The sequence below is a fragment of the Mercenaria mercenaria genome, chromosome 15 (assembly GCF_021730395.1).
Source record: "Mercenaria mercenaria strain notata chromosome 15, MADL_Memer_1, whole genome shotgun sequence".
Lineage (NCBI taxonomy): Eukaryota > Metazoa > Mollusca > Bivalvia > Venerida > Veneridae > Mercenaria > Mercenaria mercenaria.
In genome coordinates, this window is record NC_069375.1 from 48661717 (window position 1) to 48679022 (window position 17306).

The window sequence follows — 17306 nt, forward strand, 5'->3', positions numbered from 1 at the left end:
TTTCAAAGTGTTCCCTATTTAAATCTATATAAACAATGTGACCCCGGGGCAGGACCATATTTGACCCTAGGGGGATAATTTAAACACTTTTTGTAGAGGCCACTAGATGATACTACACACCAGATATCAAAGCCCTAGGCCCTGTGGTTTTGGAAAAGAAGATTTTTAAAGTTTTTCCTTTCGGTTGCCATGGCAACCAGAGTTCTGCATGGAATTCAATTCTTTGAAAAATTTTGAAAGGGGGCCACCCAAGGATCATTCCTGTGAAGTTTGGTGTAATTCTGCCCAGTGGTTTTCAAGAAGAAGATTTTTTTTAGAAATTGTTGACGGACGACGCATGATGCAAGACGGACATCAAGCGGTCACAATAGCTCACCTTGTCACTTCATGACAGGTGAGCTAAAAAACGCATAATTTGTAATGTTTAAATTTTATTTACTATTCTGGTATAGTATATTGTCTATATGTATTCCAAAAAGTATCATCCTAAATCTGTAACACATCCAGAAGTAGCACCCCCACAACTGTAACATATTCAGCCAAACTGTCACATTTTATAAAACCACAAACAATAATTATTAGACCCACAGTAATTTTTCTACCCCGTATTATTAGTGCATGCCTAAAGTGGGTTTTTATCAATGCAAAGGAGCATAAAATATAATTGAAATATCTTTTAATCAATTTATTTGTGATAATTTTCTATCAAAATTTCGAATTTAGTCATAAAACGCCTGATAGACATCAATAAACTGTGTCTAGCCATGTCTCAAATGATGAACATACCACTGATCTAGAAATACAATTTTTGCAAAAAAGAGATAAATCTTTTTTGTTTCTCTGGCAAACACAAGACAGCCAGCAATTATTATCCTCCGAATGCTGTAACGTTATCCAGGAATGCTATAACAATAGCATCTTAAATTTGTAACATGATATCCTCCACAACCCAGTCTCCTCCCCCATGAGAGTGTTCACAAGCTTTTCCTTTGATTTGACTGGGTGACCTAGTTTTTGACCCCACATGACCCAGATTCGAACTTGACCTATAGCTTATCAAAACAAACATTCTGACTAATTCTCATGAGTTTCAAACTTAAACTGTGGTCTCTAGAATGTTGAAAAGATTTTCCTTTGATCTGGCCTAGTGACCTGGTTTTTGACCCTACATGACCCAGATTCAAACTTGACCTACAAAATGATTAAGACAAACATTCTGACCCAGTTTCATAAAAATTGAGTTACAACTGTGGCCTCTAAAGTGCTCACAAGCTTTTCCTTTGACTTGACCAGGTGGCCTAGTTTTTAACCCCACATGACCCATATTCAAACTTGACCTAGAGATCATCAAGATAAACTTTCTGACAAAATTTCATAAATATTGGATCACAACTGTGGCCTCTAGTGTTCACAAGCTTTTCCTTTGATTTAATCAGGTGACCTAGTTTTTCACCCAACATGACCCAGTTTCAAATCTGACCTAGAGATCATCAAGACTAACATTCTGACCAAGTTTCATAAAGATTGGGTCACAAATGTGGTCTCTAGAGTGTTCACAAGCTTTTCCATTGATCTGACCTACTGACCTAGTTTTTCACTCAAAATGACCCAGATTCAAATTTGACCTAGAGATCATCAAGACTAACAATCTGACCAAGTTTCATAAAGAATGGTTCACAAATGTGGTCTCTAGAGTGTTCACAAGCTATTCCCTTGATCTGATCTACTGACCTAGTTTTTGACCCCACATGACCCAGTTTTCAAACTTGACCAAAAGATCATCAAGAATAACATTCTGACCAAGTTTCATAAAGATTGGGTCACAAGTGTGGTTTCTAGAGTGTTCACAAGCTTTCCTTTGACCTGACCTACTAACCAAGTTTTGACCCCACATGACCCAAATTCGAACTTTATCTAGAAATCATCAAGACTAACATTTTGGACTAAGTTTCATAAAGATTGGGTCACAAATGTTATCTCTAGAGTGTTCACAAGCTTTTCCTTTGATCTGACCTACTGACCTAGTTTTTGACCCAACATGACCCAGTTTTGAACTTGACCTAGAGATCATCAAGAATTACATTCTGACTAAGTTTAAGATTGGGTCAAAAATGTGGTCTCTAGAGTGTTCACAAACTTTTCCTTTGATCTGACCTACTGACCGAGTTTTTGACCCCACATGACCCAGTTTCAAACCTGACCTAGAAATCATCAAGACTAACATTCTGACCAAGTTTCATAAAGACTGGGTCACAAATGTGGTCTCTAGAGTGTTCACAAGCTTTTCCTTTGATCTGACCTACTGACCTAGTTTTTGACCCCACATGACCCAGTTTTTAATCTGACCTAGAGATCATCAAGACGCACATTCTGACCATGTTTCATATAGATTACATCACAAATGTGTCCTCTAGAGTGTTCACAAGGCAAAAGTTGACGCACGACGGACGCCGGATACCGTACAATGACTGGTCACAATAGCTCACCTTGAGCACTTTGTGCTCTGGTGAGCTAAAAATCTGCAGTTATGAATATGCTACAAAGTTGCGCACTCCTAGTCACGTATCTCCCACTCTGGGTCTTCACTTTGTAGCCGCATACTGGCAAGCCTGTTGTAGACATCTCCTGTAATCACAAGAGTTGGAAAATAAACATATTAAGAAAAACTAGAAGATGCTTTTGTAGAAAAGCGCATGTCTCCCCCAATACATAGTCATATAAGCAAGAAGTCAAAGAGGACAGGAGCGGAAGTCAAAGAGACACTGATGGTTGGCTACAATATGGTATCATGGGCCTAATTGGTTCTCAAGTTATGAATTGGAAACCGTTTTCTATGTTCAGCCCCTGTGAACTTGACCTTTGATTGAGTGATCCCAAAGTCAGTAGGGGTCAACATTCTGGGTCAAGTGGTTCTCAAGTTACTGTGACCTTGACCTTTCATGGAATGACTCCAAAAGTAACAGGGGTCATCTACTCTATAAGTCCTATCAACCTATGAAGTTTGAAGGTTCTAGGTCAAATGGTTCTTAAGTTATTGACCGAAAATGGATTTCCATGTTCTGTCCACTGTGACCTTGACCTTCAATAAAGTATCCCAAAAATATCAGGGGTTATCTACTCTGCATGTCAAATCATCCTATGAAGTTTCAACATTCTGGGTCAGGTGGTTCTCAAGTTACTGACCAGAAGTGGTTTTCCATGTTTGTGCCCCTATGACCTTGACCTTTAACAGAGTGACCCTAAAATCAATGGGGGTCATTTACTATGCATGACCAATCATCCTATGAAGTTTCAACATTCTAGGTCTGGTGGTTCTCAAGTTACTAACCGGAAATGGTTTTCCATGTTCGGGCTCCCGTGACCTTGACCTTTGACCAAGTGACCCCAAAATCGATAGGAGTCATCATTCTGGGTCAAGTGATTCTCAAGTTATTGTTTGGAACGAGTTTTCTACGTTCAGCATTCTGTGACCTTGACCTTTGATGGAGTGATCCCCCCATAACAGCAGGGGTCACCTACTCTGTAATTCCTATCTCCCTATGAAATTTGAATGTTCAAGGTCAAATGGTTCTCAAGTTATTGAACAAAAATGGATTTCCGTTTTGTAACTGCTGCGACCTTGACCTTTCATAGGGTGACTCCAAAATGAACAGGAGTCATCTACTCTGCATGTCCAATTATCCTATGAAGTTTCAACTTTCTGGGTCAAGTGGTTCTCAAGTTACTGACCGGAAGTGGTTTTCCATGTTCAGGCCCCTGTGACCTTGACTTTTAACAGAGTGACCCCAAAAACAATAGGGGTCATCTCCTCTGCATGATCAACATTCTGAGTCAAGTGGTTCTCAAGTTACTGACCGGAAATGGTTTTTCTTGTTCAGGCCCCTGTGACCTTGACCTTTAATGCAGTGACCCCAAAATCAATATGGGTTATCTACTTTGCATGACCAATCATCCAATGACGTTTGATCATTCTGGGTAAAGTGGTGCTCAAGTTATTGACCGGAAATTGTTTTTCATGTTCAGGCCCCTGTGACCTTGGCCTTTGAGGGAGTGACCCAAAGCAACAGGGGTTGTCTACTCCATAAGCCCTGCCACCCTTTAAACTTTGAAGATTCTAGGTCAAATGGTTCTCCAGTTATTGATCGGAAATGAAGTGTGACATATGGACAGACAGGGTAAAAACAATATGTCTCCCCCAGTTGGGGGAGACATAGTTATCACTTTGATTTTAGTCTGTGAACTACATCCTAGAATATAAAAAAGTAAAAACCGTATAAGATGCTGTAGTTAAAACTAGATGAGTGTCCAATGGATACTCATGCCTTAACTCCTTTACTGTATGCATATTTTTGACTATGGCAAGGGCCGTAACTCTGGTCTGGCTGTATGAAATCCCAAATATAACACCAGGTACACAACTCCACAGGCTGAGTAACAGTTCTGAGAGGTTTCATGACTAGGTCAAATACTTTTGAGATTTGTACAACACAAAATCGAATAGACAGATGGACAAAGCTTTTTGCATAAAATAATGAGCTTAATTGTATACCCAGATTTCGCAAGGCACATCTGCGGCCTGATCGAAACACATGTGTTAGGGATAGTTCAGTGTGGTATGAATTAATCACCTGTATATTTGTTCTCCTAAGTTTATCCCGACTGTTCAAGACATAACAAAAATGCATTCAAATGTCAGGTTTATGTTAATCTTTATAAAGAATACAAGAATTTGTATTTGCTAGAGAACCTGACTCGGTTCTCCAGACAGCGAACTTATTCGTCCGAAACTGGTTCTCTAGCCAAAGTACCGTGCATAGGCTAGGGAACCGAAATTTTATTTCTATGCATAAAGCTGCCGGAATTCACTTTGGTCTCGACTTTTTCCCTATGCCCAGTAATAAACAAGAGCTGTCACTAATGGTGACAAATGCCACTGCAGCACCTTGACCTTTGACCTGGTGACCTTGACCTTTGACCTGGTCACCCCAAAGTCAGTAGGGTCGTGTACTCAATAAGTACTATCAGCATGTGAAGTTTGAAGGTCCTGGGTGCAGTGGTTCGTGAGTAAAGTGCCTTCATGCAAAAAGTTAACATTGACCCCTGTGACCTTGACCTTTGACCTGGTGATCCCAATGTCAGTAGGGGTAGTGTACTCAATAAGTACTATCAGAACGTGAAGTTTGAAGGTCCTGGATGCAGTGGTTCGCAAGTAAAGTGCCTTCATGCAAAAAGTTAACATTGGCCCCTGTGACCTTGACCTTTGACCTGGTGACCCCAAAGTCAGTAGGGTTAGTGTACTCAATAAGTACTATCAGCATGTGAAGTTTGAAGGTCCTGGATGCAGTGGTTTGCAAGTAAAGTGCCTTCATGCAAAAGGTTAACATTGGCCCCTGTGACCTTGACCTTTGACCTGGTGAATGCAAAGTCAGTAGGGGTCGTGTACTCAATAAGTACTATCAGCATGTGAAGTTTGAAGGTCCTGAGTGCAGTGCTTCGCCAGTAAAGAGCCTTCATGCAAACAAGAGGACCATGATGGTCCTGAATCGCTCACCTATCCCCACATGACCCAGTGTTGAACTGAGTATGACGTCGTTATTTCTATTATTTGACACAGTGACCTAGTTTTTGAGCACATGTGACCTAGATATCATCAAGATAAAAAATTCTGACCAATTTTCATGAAGATCCATTGAAAAATATGACCTCTAGAGAGGTCACAAGGTTTTTCTATTATTTGACCTAATGACCTAGTTTTTGAAGGCACGTAACCCACTTTTAAACTTGACCTAGATATCATCAAGGTGAACATTCTCACCAATTTTCATGAAGATCTCGTGAAAAATATGGCCTCTAGAGAGGTCACAAGGTTTTTCTATTTTTCGACCTACTGACCTAGTTTTTGACCACACATGACCCAGTTACAAAATTGATCTAGATATCATCAAGCTGAACATTCTCATTAATTTTCATGAAGATCCATTGAGAAATATGGCCTCTAGAGACATCACAAGGTTTTTCTATTTTTAGACCTACTGACCTAGTTTTTGACCGCATGTGACCCAGTTTCGAACCTGACCTAGATATCATCAAGGTGAACATTCTGACCAATTTTCATGAAAATCTCTTGAAAAATATGGCCTCTAAAGAGGTCACAAGGTTTTTCTATTTTTAGATCTACTGACCTAGTTATTGACCGCACGTGACCCAGTTTCGAATCTGACCTAGATATTATCAAGGTGAACATTCTGACCACTTTTCATAAAGATCCCATGAAAAATATGGCCTCTAGAGAGGTCACAAATTTTTTTCCATTTTCAGATCTACTGACCTAGTTTTTGACCGCACGTGACCCAGTTTCGAACTTGACCTAGATATCATCAAGGTGAACATTCTGATCAATTTTTATGAAGATCCATTGAGAAATATGGCCTCTAGAGAGGTCACAAGGTTTTTCTATTTTTAGATCTACTGACCTAGTTTTTGACCGCATGTGACCCAGTTTCGAACTTGACCTAGATATCATCAAGGTGAACATTCTGACCAATATTCATAAAGATCTCTTGAAAAATGTGGCTTTTATAGAGGTCACAAGGTTTTTCTATTTTTAGATCTACTGACCTAGTTTTTGACCGCACGTGACCCAGTTTCGAACTTGAACTAGATATCATCAAGATGAACATTCTGACCAATTTTCATGAAGATCCATTGAGAAATATGGCCTCTAGAGAGGTCACGAGGTTTTTCTATTTTTAGACCTACTGACCTAGTTTTTGACCCCACGTGACCCAGTTTCAAACTTGACCTAGATATCATCAAGGTGAACATTCTGACCAATATTCATGAAGATCTCTTGAAAAATATGGCTTCTAGAGAGGTCACAAGGTTTTTCTATTTTTAGATCTACTGACCTAGTTTTTGACCCCACGTGACACAGTTTCGAACTTGACCTAGATATCATCAAGATGAACATTCTGACCAATTTTCATGAAGATCCATTGAGAAATATGGCCTCTAGAGAGGTCACAAAGTTTTTCTATTTTTAGACCTACTGACCTAGTTTTTGACCCCACGTGACCCAGTTTCGAAATTGACCTAGATATCATCAAGGCGAACATTCTGACCAATTTTCATGAAGATCTCATGAAAAATATGGCCTCTAGAGAGGTCACAAGGTTTTTCTATTTTTAAATCTACTGACCTAGTTTTTGACCGCACGTGACCCAGTTTCGAACTTGACCTAGAATTTACCAAGATGAACATTCTGACCCTTTTTCATAAAGATCCCATGAAAACTGTGACCTCTAGAGATGTCACAAGCAAAAGTTTACGCACGGAGGCACGCACGGACGACGGACGCCGGACGCTGCGCGATCACAAAAGCTCACCTTGTCACTTTGTGACTGGTGAGCTAAAAATTAACATTGGCCCCTGTGACCTGGTGACCCCAAAGTCAGTAGGGGTCGTGTTCTTAATAAGTACTATCAGCATGTGAAGTTTGAAGGTCCTGGGTGCAGTGGTTCACGAGTAAAGTGCCTTCATGCAAAAAGTTAATATTGGCTCCTGTGACCTTGACCTTTGACCTGGTGATCCCAAGGTCAGTAGGGGTCGTGTACTCGATGAGTACTATCAGCATGTGAAGTCTGAAGGTCCTGGGTGCAGTGGTTCGCGAGTAAAGTGCCTTCATGCAAAAAGTTAACGTTGTGACTAACGAACGAACGAATGGACGGACAGTTGAAAACTAATATGCCTCCTTTCGGGGGCATAAAAATGTGAAAGTAGGTCTCTAGGTCAATGTCAAATTCAAAGTTAATTTCTGTACACAAACCTATGCATGTGGTCAAAATTTAAAGGCTGTAGCTACAGAAATGTGGAAGTAGGTCACTGGGTCAACATCAAGGTCGAAGTTCATTTCAATACACAAAACTATGCATATGGTCCAAATTAGAAGGCTGTAGCTTGAGAAATGTGAAAGTAGGTCACTAGGTCAAAATCAAGGTCAAATTACATTTCTGAACACAAAGTAGGTCATTAGGTCAATGTCAAGGTCCAAGTTTATTTCGGTACACAATTTGTCAAACCTACGTGAGTGGTCCAAATTTGAAGGCTGTAGCTAGAGAAATGTGAAAGTAGGTCACTAGATCAATGTCAAGGTCAACTCATGTCAAGGTTCATCTAGCCACTCAAAACTATACATGTGGTCCAAATCTGAATGTTGTAGGTTATGGACAAGAAGATTTTTAAAGATTTTCCCTAGATATAAGTCTATATAAACCATGTGACAACCTGGGGCGGGGTCATATTTGATCCTAGGGGGATAGTTTGAACAAACTTGGTAGAGAACCACTAGATGATGCTACATTACAAATATCAAAGCCCTAGGCTTTGCGATTTTGAACAAGAAGATTTTCAAAGCTTTTCCCTATATAAGTCTATGTAAACCAAGTGACCCCCAGGGCAGGGCCATATTTGACCATAGGGGAATAATTTGAACGATCTTAGTAGAGGACCACTAGATGATGTCACATACAAAATATCAAAGCCCTAGGCCCATTGGTTTTTGGACAAGAAGATTTTCAATGTTTTTCCCTATACAAGTCTATATAAACCATGTGACCTCTGGGGCGGGGCCATATTTGACCCTAGGGAAAAAATTTGGATATTCTTGGTAGAAGACCACTAGATGATGCTACATACCAAATATTTAAGGCCTAGGCCCTGTGGTTTTGGACAAGAAGATTTTCAAAATGTTTCCCTATGTAAAATATTAAAATAAAACAAAGGGCCATAACTCAGTCAAACTTGTTGAACCGGTCTGATTTTCTGGGGGACAAAACTAGAGTACCAATGCATCATTCTGACAAAGTTTGGTCAAAATCCCCCCAGTAGTTTCTGAGGAGATGCGATAACGAGAAATTGTTAATGGATGGAAGGAAGGAAGGACGGACAAAGGACGCAGAGTGATTTGAATGACCCACCATCTGATGATCGTGGACTAACAACAAAGGGAAGTCATTCTAAATTAGGACCTGGTTCTTCTGCATGACACTCCATCTCATGATGGTGAACAATTGTGCCAAGTTACATCAAAATCCATCCATGCATGAAGAACAAATGCTCCGGACAAAGTCATTCTTATAAGTGTGACCTTGACCTTAGTTCTTTTCTACCTAGCCATTACTTGACATGTCGAGTGGGAAAACAAACTGACCAGTCAGTTCTTTCCCCCCAGACCAGTACTTGACCTGTCAGGTGGGAGAAGAAACTGACTAGTCAGTTCTTTCCCCACAAGCCAGTACCTGCCCTGTCAGGTGGGGGAAGGACGAACGGACAGACAGATGGACAAAAGGACACAGCCTATTTCTATGTGCCCCTTTTTTCTTCAAACAAGAGGACCATGATGGTCCTGAATCGCTCACCTCTTCCCACATGACCCAGTTTTGAGTATGACGTCGTTTTTTCTATTATTTGACATAGTGACCTAGTTTTTGAGCTCATGTGACCCAGTTTTGAACTTGACCTAGATATTATCAAGATAAAAATTCTGACCAATTTTCATGAAAATCCATTGAAAAATATGGTCTCTAGAGAGGTCACAAGGTTTTTCTATTATTTGACCTATTGACCTAGTTTTCGAAGGTACGTGACCCTGTTTTGAACTTTACCTAGATATCATCAAGGTGAACATTCTCACTAATTTTCATGAAGATCTCATGAAAAATATGGCCTCTAGAGAGGTCACAAGGTTTTTCTATTTTTATACCTACTGGCCTAGTTTTTGACCGCACGTGACCCAGTTTCGATACTGACCTAGATATCATCAAGTTGAACATTCAGATCAATTTTCATGAAGATCCATTGAAAAATATGGCCTCAAGAGAGGTCACAAGGTTTTTTTATTATTTGACCTAATGACCTAGATTTTTAAGGCACGTGACCCAGTTTCGAACTTGACCTAGATATCATCAAGGTGAACATTCTGACCAATTTTTATGGAGATCCATTCAAAAGTATGGCCTCTAGAGAGGTCACAAGGTTTTTCTATTTTTAGACCTACTGACCTAGTTTTTGACCGCACATGACCCTGTTTCAAATTTGATCTAGATATCATCAAGATGAACATTCAGACCAATTTACATACAGATCCCACGAAAAATATGGCCTTTAGAGAGGTCACAAGGTTTTTCTATTATTTGACCTACTGACCTAGTTTTTGAAGGCACGTGACCCACTTTCGAACTTGACCTAGATATCATTAAGATGAACATTCAAACCAACTTTCATACAGATCCCATGAAAAATATGGCCTCTAGAGAGGTCACAAAGTTTTTCTATTATTTGACCTACTGACCTAGTTTTTGAAGGCACGTGACCCACTTTCGAACCTGACCTAGATATCATCAAGGAGAACATTCTGACCAATTTTCATGAAGATCTCATGAAATATATGGCCTCTAGAGAGGTCACAAGGTTTTTCTATTTTTAGACCTACTGACCTAGTTTTTGACCGCATGTGATCCAGTTTCGAACTTGACCTAGATATCATCAAGATGAACGTTCAGACCAACTTTCATACAGATCCCATGAAAAATATGGCCTTTAGAGAGGTCACAAGGTTTTTCTATTATTTGACCTACTGACCTAGTTTTTGAAGGCATGTGACCCACTTTCGAACTTGACCTAGATATCATCAAGGTGAACGTTCTGACCAATTTTCATGAAGATCTTATGAAATATATGGCCTCTAGAGAGGTCACAAGGTTTTTCTATTTTTAGACCTACTGACCTAGTTTTTGATGGCACGTGACCCAGTTTCGAACTTGACCTAGATATCATCAAGATGAACATTCTGACCAATTTTCATGAAGATCTTGTGAAATATATGGCCTCTAGAGAGGTCACAAGGTTTTTCTATTTTTAGACCTACTGACCTAGTTTTTGATGGCACGTGACCCAGTTTCGAACTTGACCTAGATATCATCAAGATGAACATTCAGACCAACTTTCATAAAGATCCCATGAAAAATGTGACCTCTAGAGTGGTCACAAGCAAGTTTACGGACGGACGGACGGACGCACGGACGGACGGACGGACGACGGACACCGCGCGATCACAAAAGCTCACCTTGTCACTTTGTGACAGGTGAGCTAAAAAGGCAGGGGGACAAAAATCATATTGTGCTCTATTTCATATAGAATTTGTCAGAGAAATGATGCTTTCCAACAACTGCTTTCCAGCATGTGTTGTTATCTGTAAAACACGAACGTGTTTTGTTACCCAAGGTATTCTTGCGCAGAATTGTTAACGGAGTTGAAGGCAATTCAAATGTATTACCGATATCGCCAGAATTGCTTTCCCCTGTGGTACTATCTGGTTTTAATTTTCCATGCTGCCCTTTGAATCCGCCATTCCCATCACAATAGTCCAGGAATCTGCAAGATCTTTTCAATGACTTTCGAATTTTGTTCATTAATTGACTTTATTTATATAAACTGTCATATTTTCTGTTATGACTACATAATATATAAATTATTGTTTTCTTGTTTAATCCTCTTTTCAATCATTGTTTCCTTATGAGTTTGTGAAAAGTATGATTATTATTGATTTACAACGAAGAAAGTATTATTGAATCCATTGTCTTTGATTATCTCCTTTATGACTCTGACATGGCGAGACGTAACAATGCAGAAGAAAAGTATTGAAAGTAAGGATCTATTTCAGTAAAAAATAAGCTTTAAGTGCAAGCTGTAACAGAAGGCAATGTCTCTGGTTAGGATTATAAGTTAAGTTCACTTACCGTTTCCAGTTTACGTCTTTCTCAAGTACTAATGGATTGCCAATAACAATTAGGAGAGATCTGGCTCTTGTCAGTGCAACATTGAAACGCTGAAAAGAACAGTCATATTGAATCAAAATCAAAAACTTTGTCGGAGTGTTGTTTAAAAGAAACAATGTGTGTTACAAAACGAAGATTGGAAATGCACAACCTCTATTCCCATTTTTTTTCCATTATTAGAATTTTAGTCACATTGACACAATTTAAGGTCATATCATTGAGGCAGATGTGTCTAGGGGCATTATAACTGGCACTGTAGGTACCTGGATATAACACAAACAAGAGGGTCATGATGACCCTGGATCGCTCACCTGAGAAATATGAGCTACATGTTTCAAATGTCAAACTGATGATTTTCAGAAATTTTTTGGAAGATTTTCCGATGTACAATCAAGTAACCCCTGGGGCGGGGCCAATTTTACACCGGGGGATCATGATTTCAACAAAGTTTTAAGAAGTCTACTAGGCAATGTTACATATCAAATATCTAAGATCTAGGCCTTCTGGTTTATTTTAAGCAAATTTATGAAGTTTTCCCTATGTACAATCAAGTAACCCCTGGGGCTTAGTCAATTTGACCCTGGGGGGGGGGGGGGGGGGGGGTCAAGATTTGAACAAATTTTGTAGAGGTCCACTAGGCAATGTTACAGGTCAAATATCTAAGCTCTAGGCCTTCTGGTTTATTTTTAGAAAAATTTTGAAGATTTTTCTATGTACAATCAAGTAACCCCATGGGGCGGGGTCAATTTGTTCCAGGGGGTCATGATTTGAACAAATTTTGTAGAGGTCCACTAGGCAATGCTACACGTCAAATATCTAAGCTCTAGGCCTTCTGGTTTATTTTAAGAAAATTTTTGAAGATTTTCCTATGTAAAATCAAGTGAACCAATGGGGCGGGGTCAATTTGACCCTGGGGGTCATGATTTGAACAAATTTTGTAGAGGTCCACTAGGCAATGCTACATATCAAATATCTAAGCTCTAGGCCTTCTGGTTTATTTTTAGAAAAATTCTGAAGATTTTTCTTTGTATAATCACAGTAACCCCATGGGGCGGGGTCAATTTGACCCTGGGGGTCATGATTTGAACAAATTTCGTAGAGGTCCACTAGGCAATGCTAAATGTCAAACATTCTCGCATACCAGAGGTCTACAGTGGTTCCCCGGATGAACCTCTGGCACATTCGCCGATATTTGTGGTTTGGTTACATTACAGGTAAAACGTTTCAGCCAATCAGCGTCGTTTCGCGACAAAATGTAGCGAACCAATCAAAATCGTCCGTGAAAAGCGTGACCGCGTCCTTTCATATCGATGCCGACTTACGAGGAATATCATTATTTCTTCAGGTAAATTTCTTAACATCGAATAATAGAAATAAATCTTTATTAATCGCAATCATGGAATATCGCCTTTATCTATCGTTAGTAACTACCTTGCTTACATACTGTTTGAAATTTCAAGTCGCGTGCCAAATAGTGGTGAACATTGATTGGCTGAAACTTCTCCCGGTAGTAATTACGAGTGCGCATGTTCACTAAATAAACGACAGAAATAAATCAGAGGTTCGTCTCGGGATCTTTGACTAACATCTGATGGATGAGAATGCATGTCAAATATCTAAGCTCTAAGCCTTCTGGTTTATTTTTAGAAATTTTTTGAAGATTTTCCTATGTAAAATCAAGTGACCCCTGGGGATTTGAACAAATTTGGTAGAGGTCCACTAGGCAATGCTTCACACCAAATATCTAAGCTCTAGGGCTTCTGGTTTTTGAGAAGAAGATTTTTAAAGTTTTTTCTTTCGGTTGCCATGGCAACCAGAGTTCAGTATGGAATTCAATTCTTTGAACAATTTTTAAAGAGGACCATCCATGGAACATCCCTGTGAAGTTTCATCAAATTTGGCCTGGTGGTTTTGGAGGAGATGTTGTTTAAAGGGAAGTGTGGCCGGACGCCGGATGGTGAGCGATCACAATAGCTCACCCCGAGCACTTTGTGCTCAGGTGAGCTAAAAAGTACACAAAAAAGGGATCTGCCAAATAAAAAAAGATTGATCAATGCATGTCAAAATTATAGCCTAAGATCTTTTATCACTTCTGACCCCTAAATGTGACCTTTATTGTTGTTTATTTTGTGTTTTTTTGGGGGGTGTGTGTGTGTGTGTGTGGCGGGGGGGGGGGGGGGGGGAATTTAATGCCGTTTTTCAACAGTATTTCAGTCATGTAACAGCGGGCAGTTAACCTAACCAGTGTTCCTGGATTCTGTACCAGTACAAACCTGTTCTACGCAAGTAACTGCCAACTTCCCCACATGAATTAGAGGTGGAGGACTAATGATTTCAGACACAATGTCATTTATCAAATAGTCACAAAGAACATATGCCCCGCCCGAGGATCAAACTCAAGACCCCCTGATTGGTAGACCAACGCTCTACCTACTGAGCTAAGCGAGCTGGCTAAATGTGACCTTGACTTTTGAGATAGGGGACTGGGGATTGCACGTGATATTCCGTCTAACTGAGGTAAACATTTATGCCAAATAATAAATATTAAGTTTCAATGAATTCCATCCAGTGGATGTTAAGGAATATTCTGGACATGAAATGGTACTAATTTACTAATGCTGGATAATCAAAAGGCAATAAAAATATCCTACTGCAACATAAAGGCAATTTAAACATCTATATACAAACATTCTCTTGGAAGTGAGGTGAAGATTTGATGAATTTATAGCTAGTGGTTGCAGAGGATATACTATGCTGAATACTGAAAGGGCAATAACTTGTGAAAAATCATCTCACCAGAACAAAAAGGAAGACCATACCAGTATCATCTCTTAATAATGAAGCTTCTCATGAAGTTTGGCTAAATTCCCACCAGTGGTTGCTGAGAAAAACTACAGACAAGAATTGTACTAAAGAATACTAATGTTGAATAATCAACGAGCAATAAGTTGTTTAAGAATATGCACATCTCCTTTTGGGAGTGAAGCTTCCTATGAAGTTTTGATGAATTCTAACCAGTGGTTGCAGAAAAATACCCCAGACAAAAAGCAGATCTGTGAAATACTCCGGATAAGAATTGCAGGACGGAAGGACAGCCCGACGAAGTCATAACATATGCTTCCAATAAATCAAATATAAAGTATTACAAACCTTTGGATTTTTAACAAATCCGAGGTGATAGTCTAGATCAATCTGAACATAATTAGCATTGCTCCGAACAGTTGATATGATAATGATCTTGCACTCTTGACCCTGGAATTCCTCCACTGACCCTACCATAATCTTCTCGTCCCTTGTCCCATACTTCTTCTTCTCAACCATCTTACGTATCTTTTCAACCTTAAAATAGTCAATAGCTGCAACAGTGTCCAAATTATCTATACCTGAAATTAATTTGTGCCATTATGTTTCCACAAGAAAAATAAACACAAGTACAAGCTTTAAAAGAGAAGTGCATTTACCTAAATAAGCCAAGTTTCAAGAATATTATGAGCAACACAACACCAACACACAGAAAGGAACGTAACTGGGCAATGCCTTGGAACAGTCAGTGTAAAAACAACTGCTGTCTGTTGACAGCGCGCTCAACAATTCGAAGAACTGATGGAAGTATGGGGTCAAAATATTACCAGAGATTTTCAGACAAAAGAAGAAAAATAGACAAGATAAACAATGTACCTGTATTTGTGGATTTGGATAAGTCTTGCCCTATATGGCAATGCGTGTCTTTGATGGCAAGCAAGTGTTCAAAATTTCAAAGCCATATGTCAAACAGTTTAGACAAAATATAGAATAGTATGCGAAACTTAACTTATTTCTGTCAAAAAAGAGCCATAACTGAGCTAAAGTCCTTGTCCTAATTATGTAGTCTTGCCTACGTATTTAGACTATAATGGTTAACAAGTGATCAAAGTTTAAAAACCATATGACAAACAGGTTAGGCAAAAGAGGCCAAAATTCAGTCACAATAGTTGACAGAGTTATATAAACCAAACTGGAACATCAAGAAAAAACATAATTCACGCTTCATTCTTATTGAAATCTGATATCAATTTTTGAATGACGCCTTTATTGGGAATGATGTAATATCTCACGTGCAATCTGTGGAAAATACTGCCCTTAATATTATTGTACCAAATTGAATATTGTTTAATCAAACACGTATGTTCTATGTCGTTTTCTATAAACACATGGCACCTGTCGATAAATATTCTAATACAACTTCAGCTCTCACCTGGAATTTGGATCAAAACTGTAATTATATAATTATTTCTAAATACCTGTTTTCTGTATGGCGATATAATACCAATATCCTTAGCTTTAATCTTCAGTCCTCCTTTCTTTTCAGTCAGTAACAAATCCAGATATTTCTCTACCTGGGAGATCTCATCTCTGTAAGATGATAAAAACTACCCTAATTAAAATCAGTCAAGGAGATAAAGCAAACTGTAAATTATATTTAACTTTCTACTACATGAAAAGACTGGTTCCTTTCTAACTTACATAAATTACACACGTATAGTTAAATAGACAAAGCCGGAAATAACATCAAATTGTCTAAATTGTCATTTGGGCTTACTCTTTGGTGCAAAAGTAGGGTTTAGTACTATTTATTCGACTTAATTCATATGACATTTAATTTACAAAGGTACTGCTGTAAGAAAAGTACATCATATACCTGTTGAAGAATGAAGGGCTAGATTCCTCTCTTTCGTCATTTCCAAACACAGAGTGAAATATCACAGGAAATTCTTTATTTGGCAAGTGTTCCCAACCCAGCATCGCTTCAAGTATCATTCTGTCTCCACACGCATCAAGCACTCCGTCATAGAACAATTCCCGTGGTACGTGGATGATCGCATCGTGTGAACGGTAGTTACGTATAAGTTTTGTAACATAGTTTGAATTGTAGCCAGATATCTCTAACCTGTGATACTCGGATATCGTGTCCATAAACCGTTCCAAAACAGATGTTTCTGTAAATGAATTGCATCTAAAATAAATAAGCTATTAAGGGACACATTAAATGTTAATTTACAATAATTATTCCTCTAAATCATAACATAACATCAATTTGATACTTGTCTAAAATTTTGAAACAACAAGACTGTGATATATTACAGTTTTGCTTCATTTTCCATCTGTTATTAATCATTTTTTATATTTGAGCCGTGCCATGAGAAAACCAACATAGTGGGTGTGCGACCAGCATAGATCCAGACCAGCCTGCGCATCCGCGCAGTCTGGTCAGGCTCCATGCTGTTCGCTTTTAAAGCCTACTGCAATTAGAGAAACCATTAGCGAACAGCATGGATCCTGACCAGACTGCGCGGATGCGCAGGCTGGTCTGGATCCATGCTGGTCGCAAACCCACTATGTTGATTTTCTCATGGCACGGCTCATTTCTCCTCAATAATCTGTTGATTACTTTGATGTCTAGAGAAAGAATTCTGATAATTTCTCCTTTTAAAA

At 39.1% G+C, this 17306-nt stretch overlaps 1 protein-coding gene across 2 annotated transcripts in view; it reads right to left on the bottom strand.

Annotated features, from left to right (window-relative positions):
* Positions 1-670: 670 nt before the first annotated feature.
* LOC123553778 (putative helicase mov-10-B.1) overlaps positions 671-17306 on the bottom strand; it is a 63777-nt gene continuing 47141 nt past the window's right edge. For both annotated transcript variants that reach the window (XM_053525218.1, XM_053525217.1), the window contains exons 13-18: positions 16513-16810; positions 16115-16226; positions 14985-15173; positions 11796-11884; positions 11333-11430; positions 671-2625 (exon numbers count right to left, since the gene is read on the bottom strand). In XM_053525218.1, the coding sequence (XP_053381193.1) occupies positions 2555-2625; positions 11333-11430; positions 11796-11884; positions 14985-15173; positions 16115-16226; positions 16513-16810 (857 nt within the window). In that variant the 3' untranslated portion in view covers positions 671-2554. The remainder of the gene's footprint in view (positions 2626-11332; positions 11431-11795; positions 11885-14984; positions 15174-16114; positions 16227-16512; positions 16811-17306) is intronic.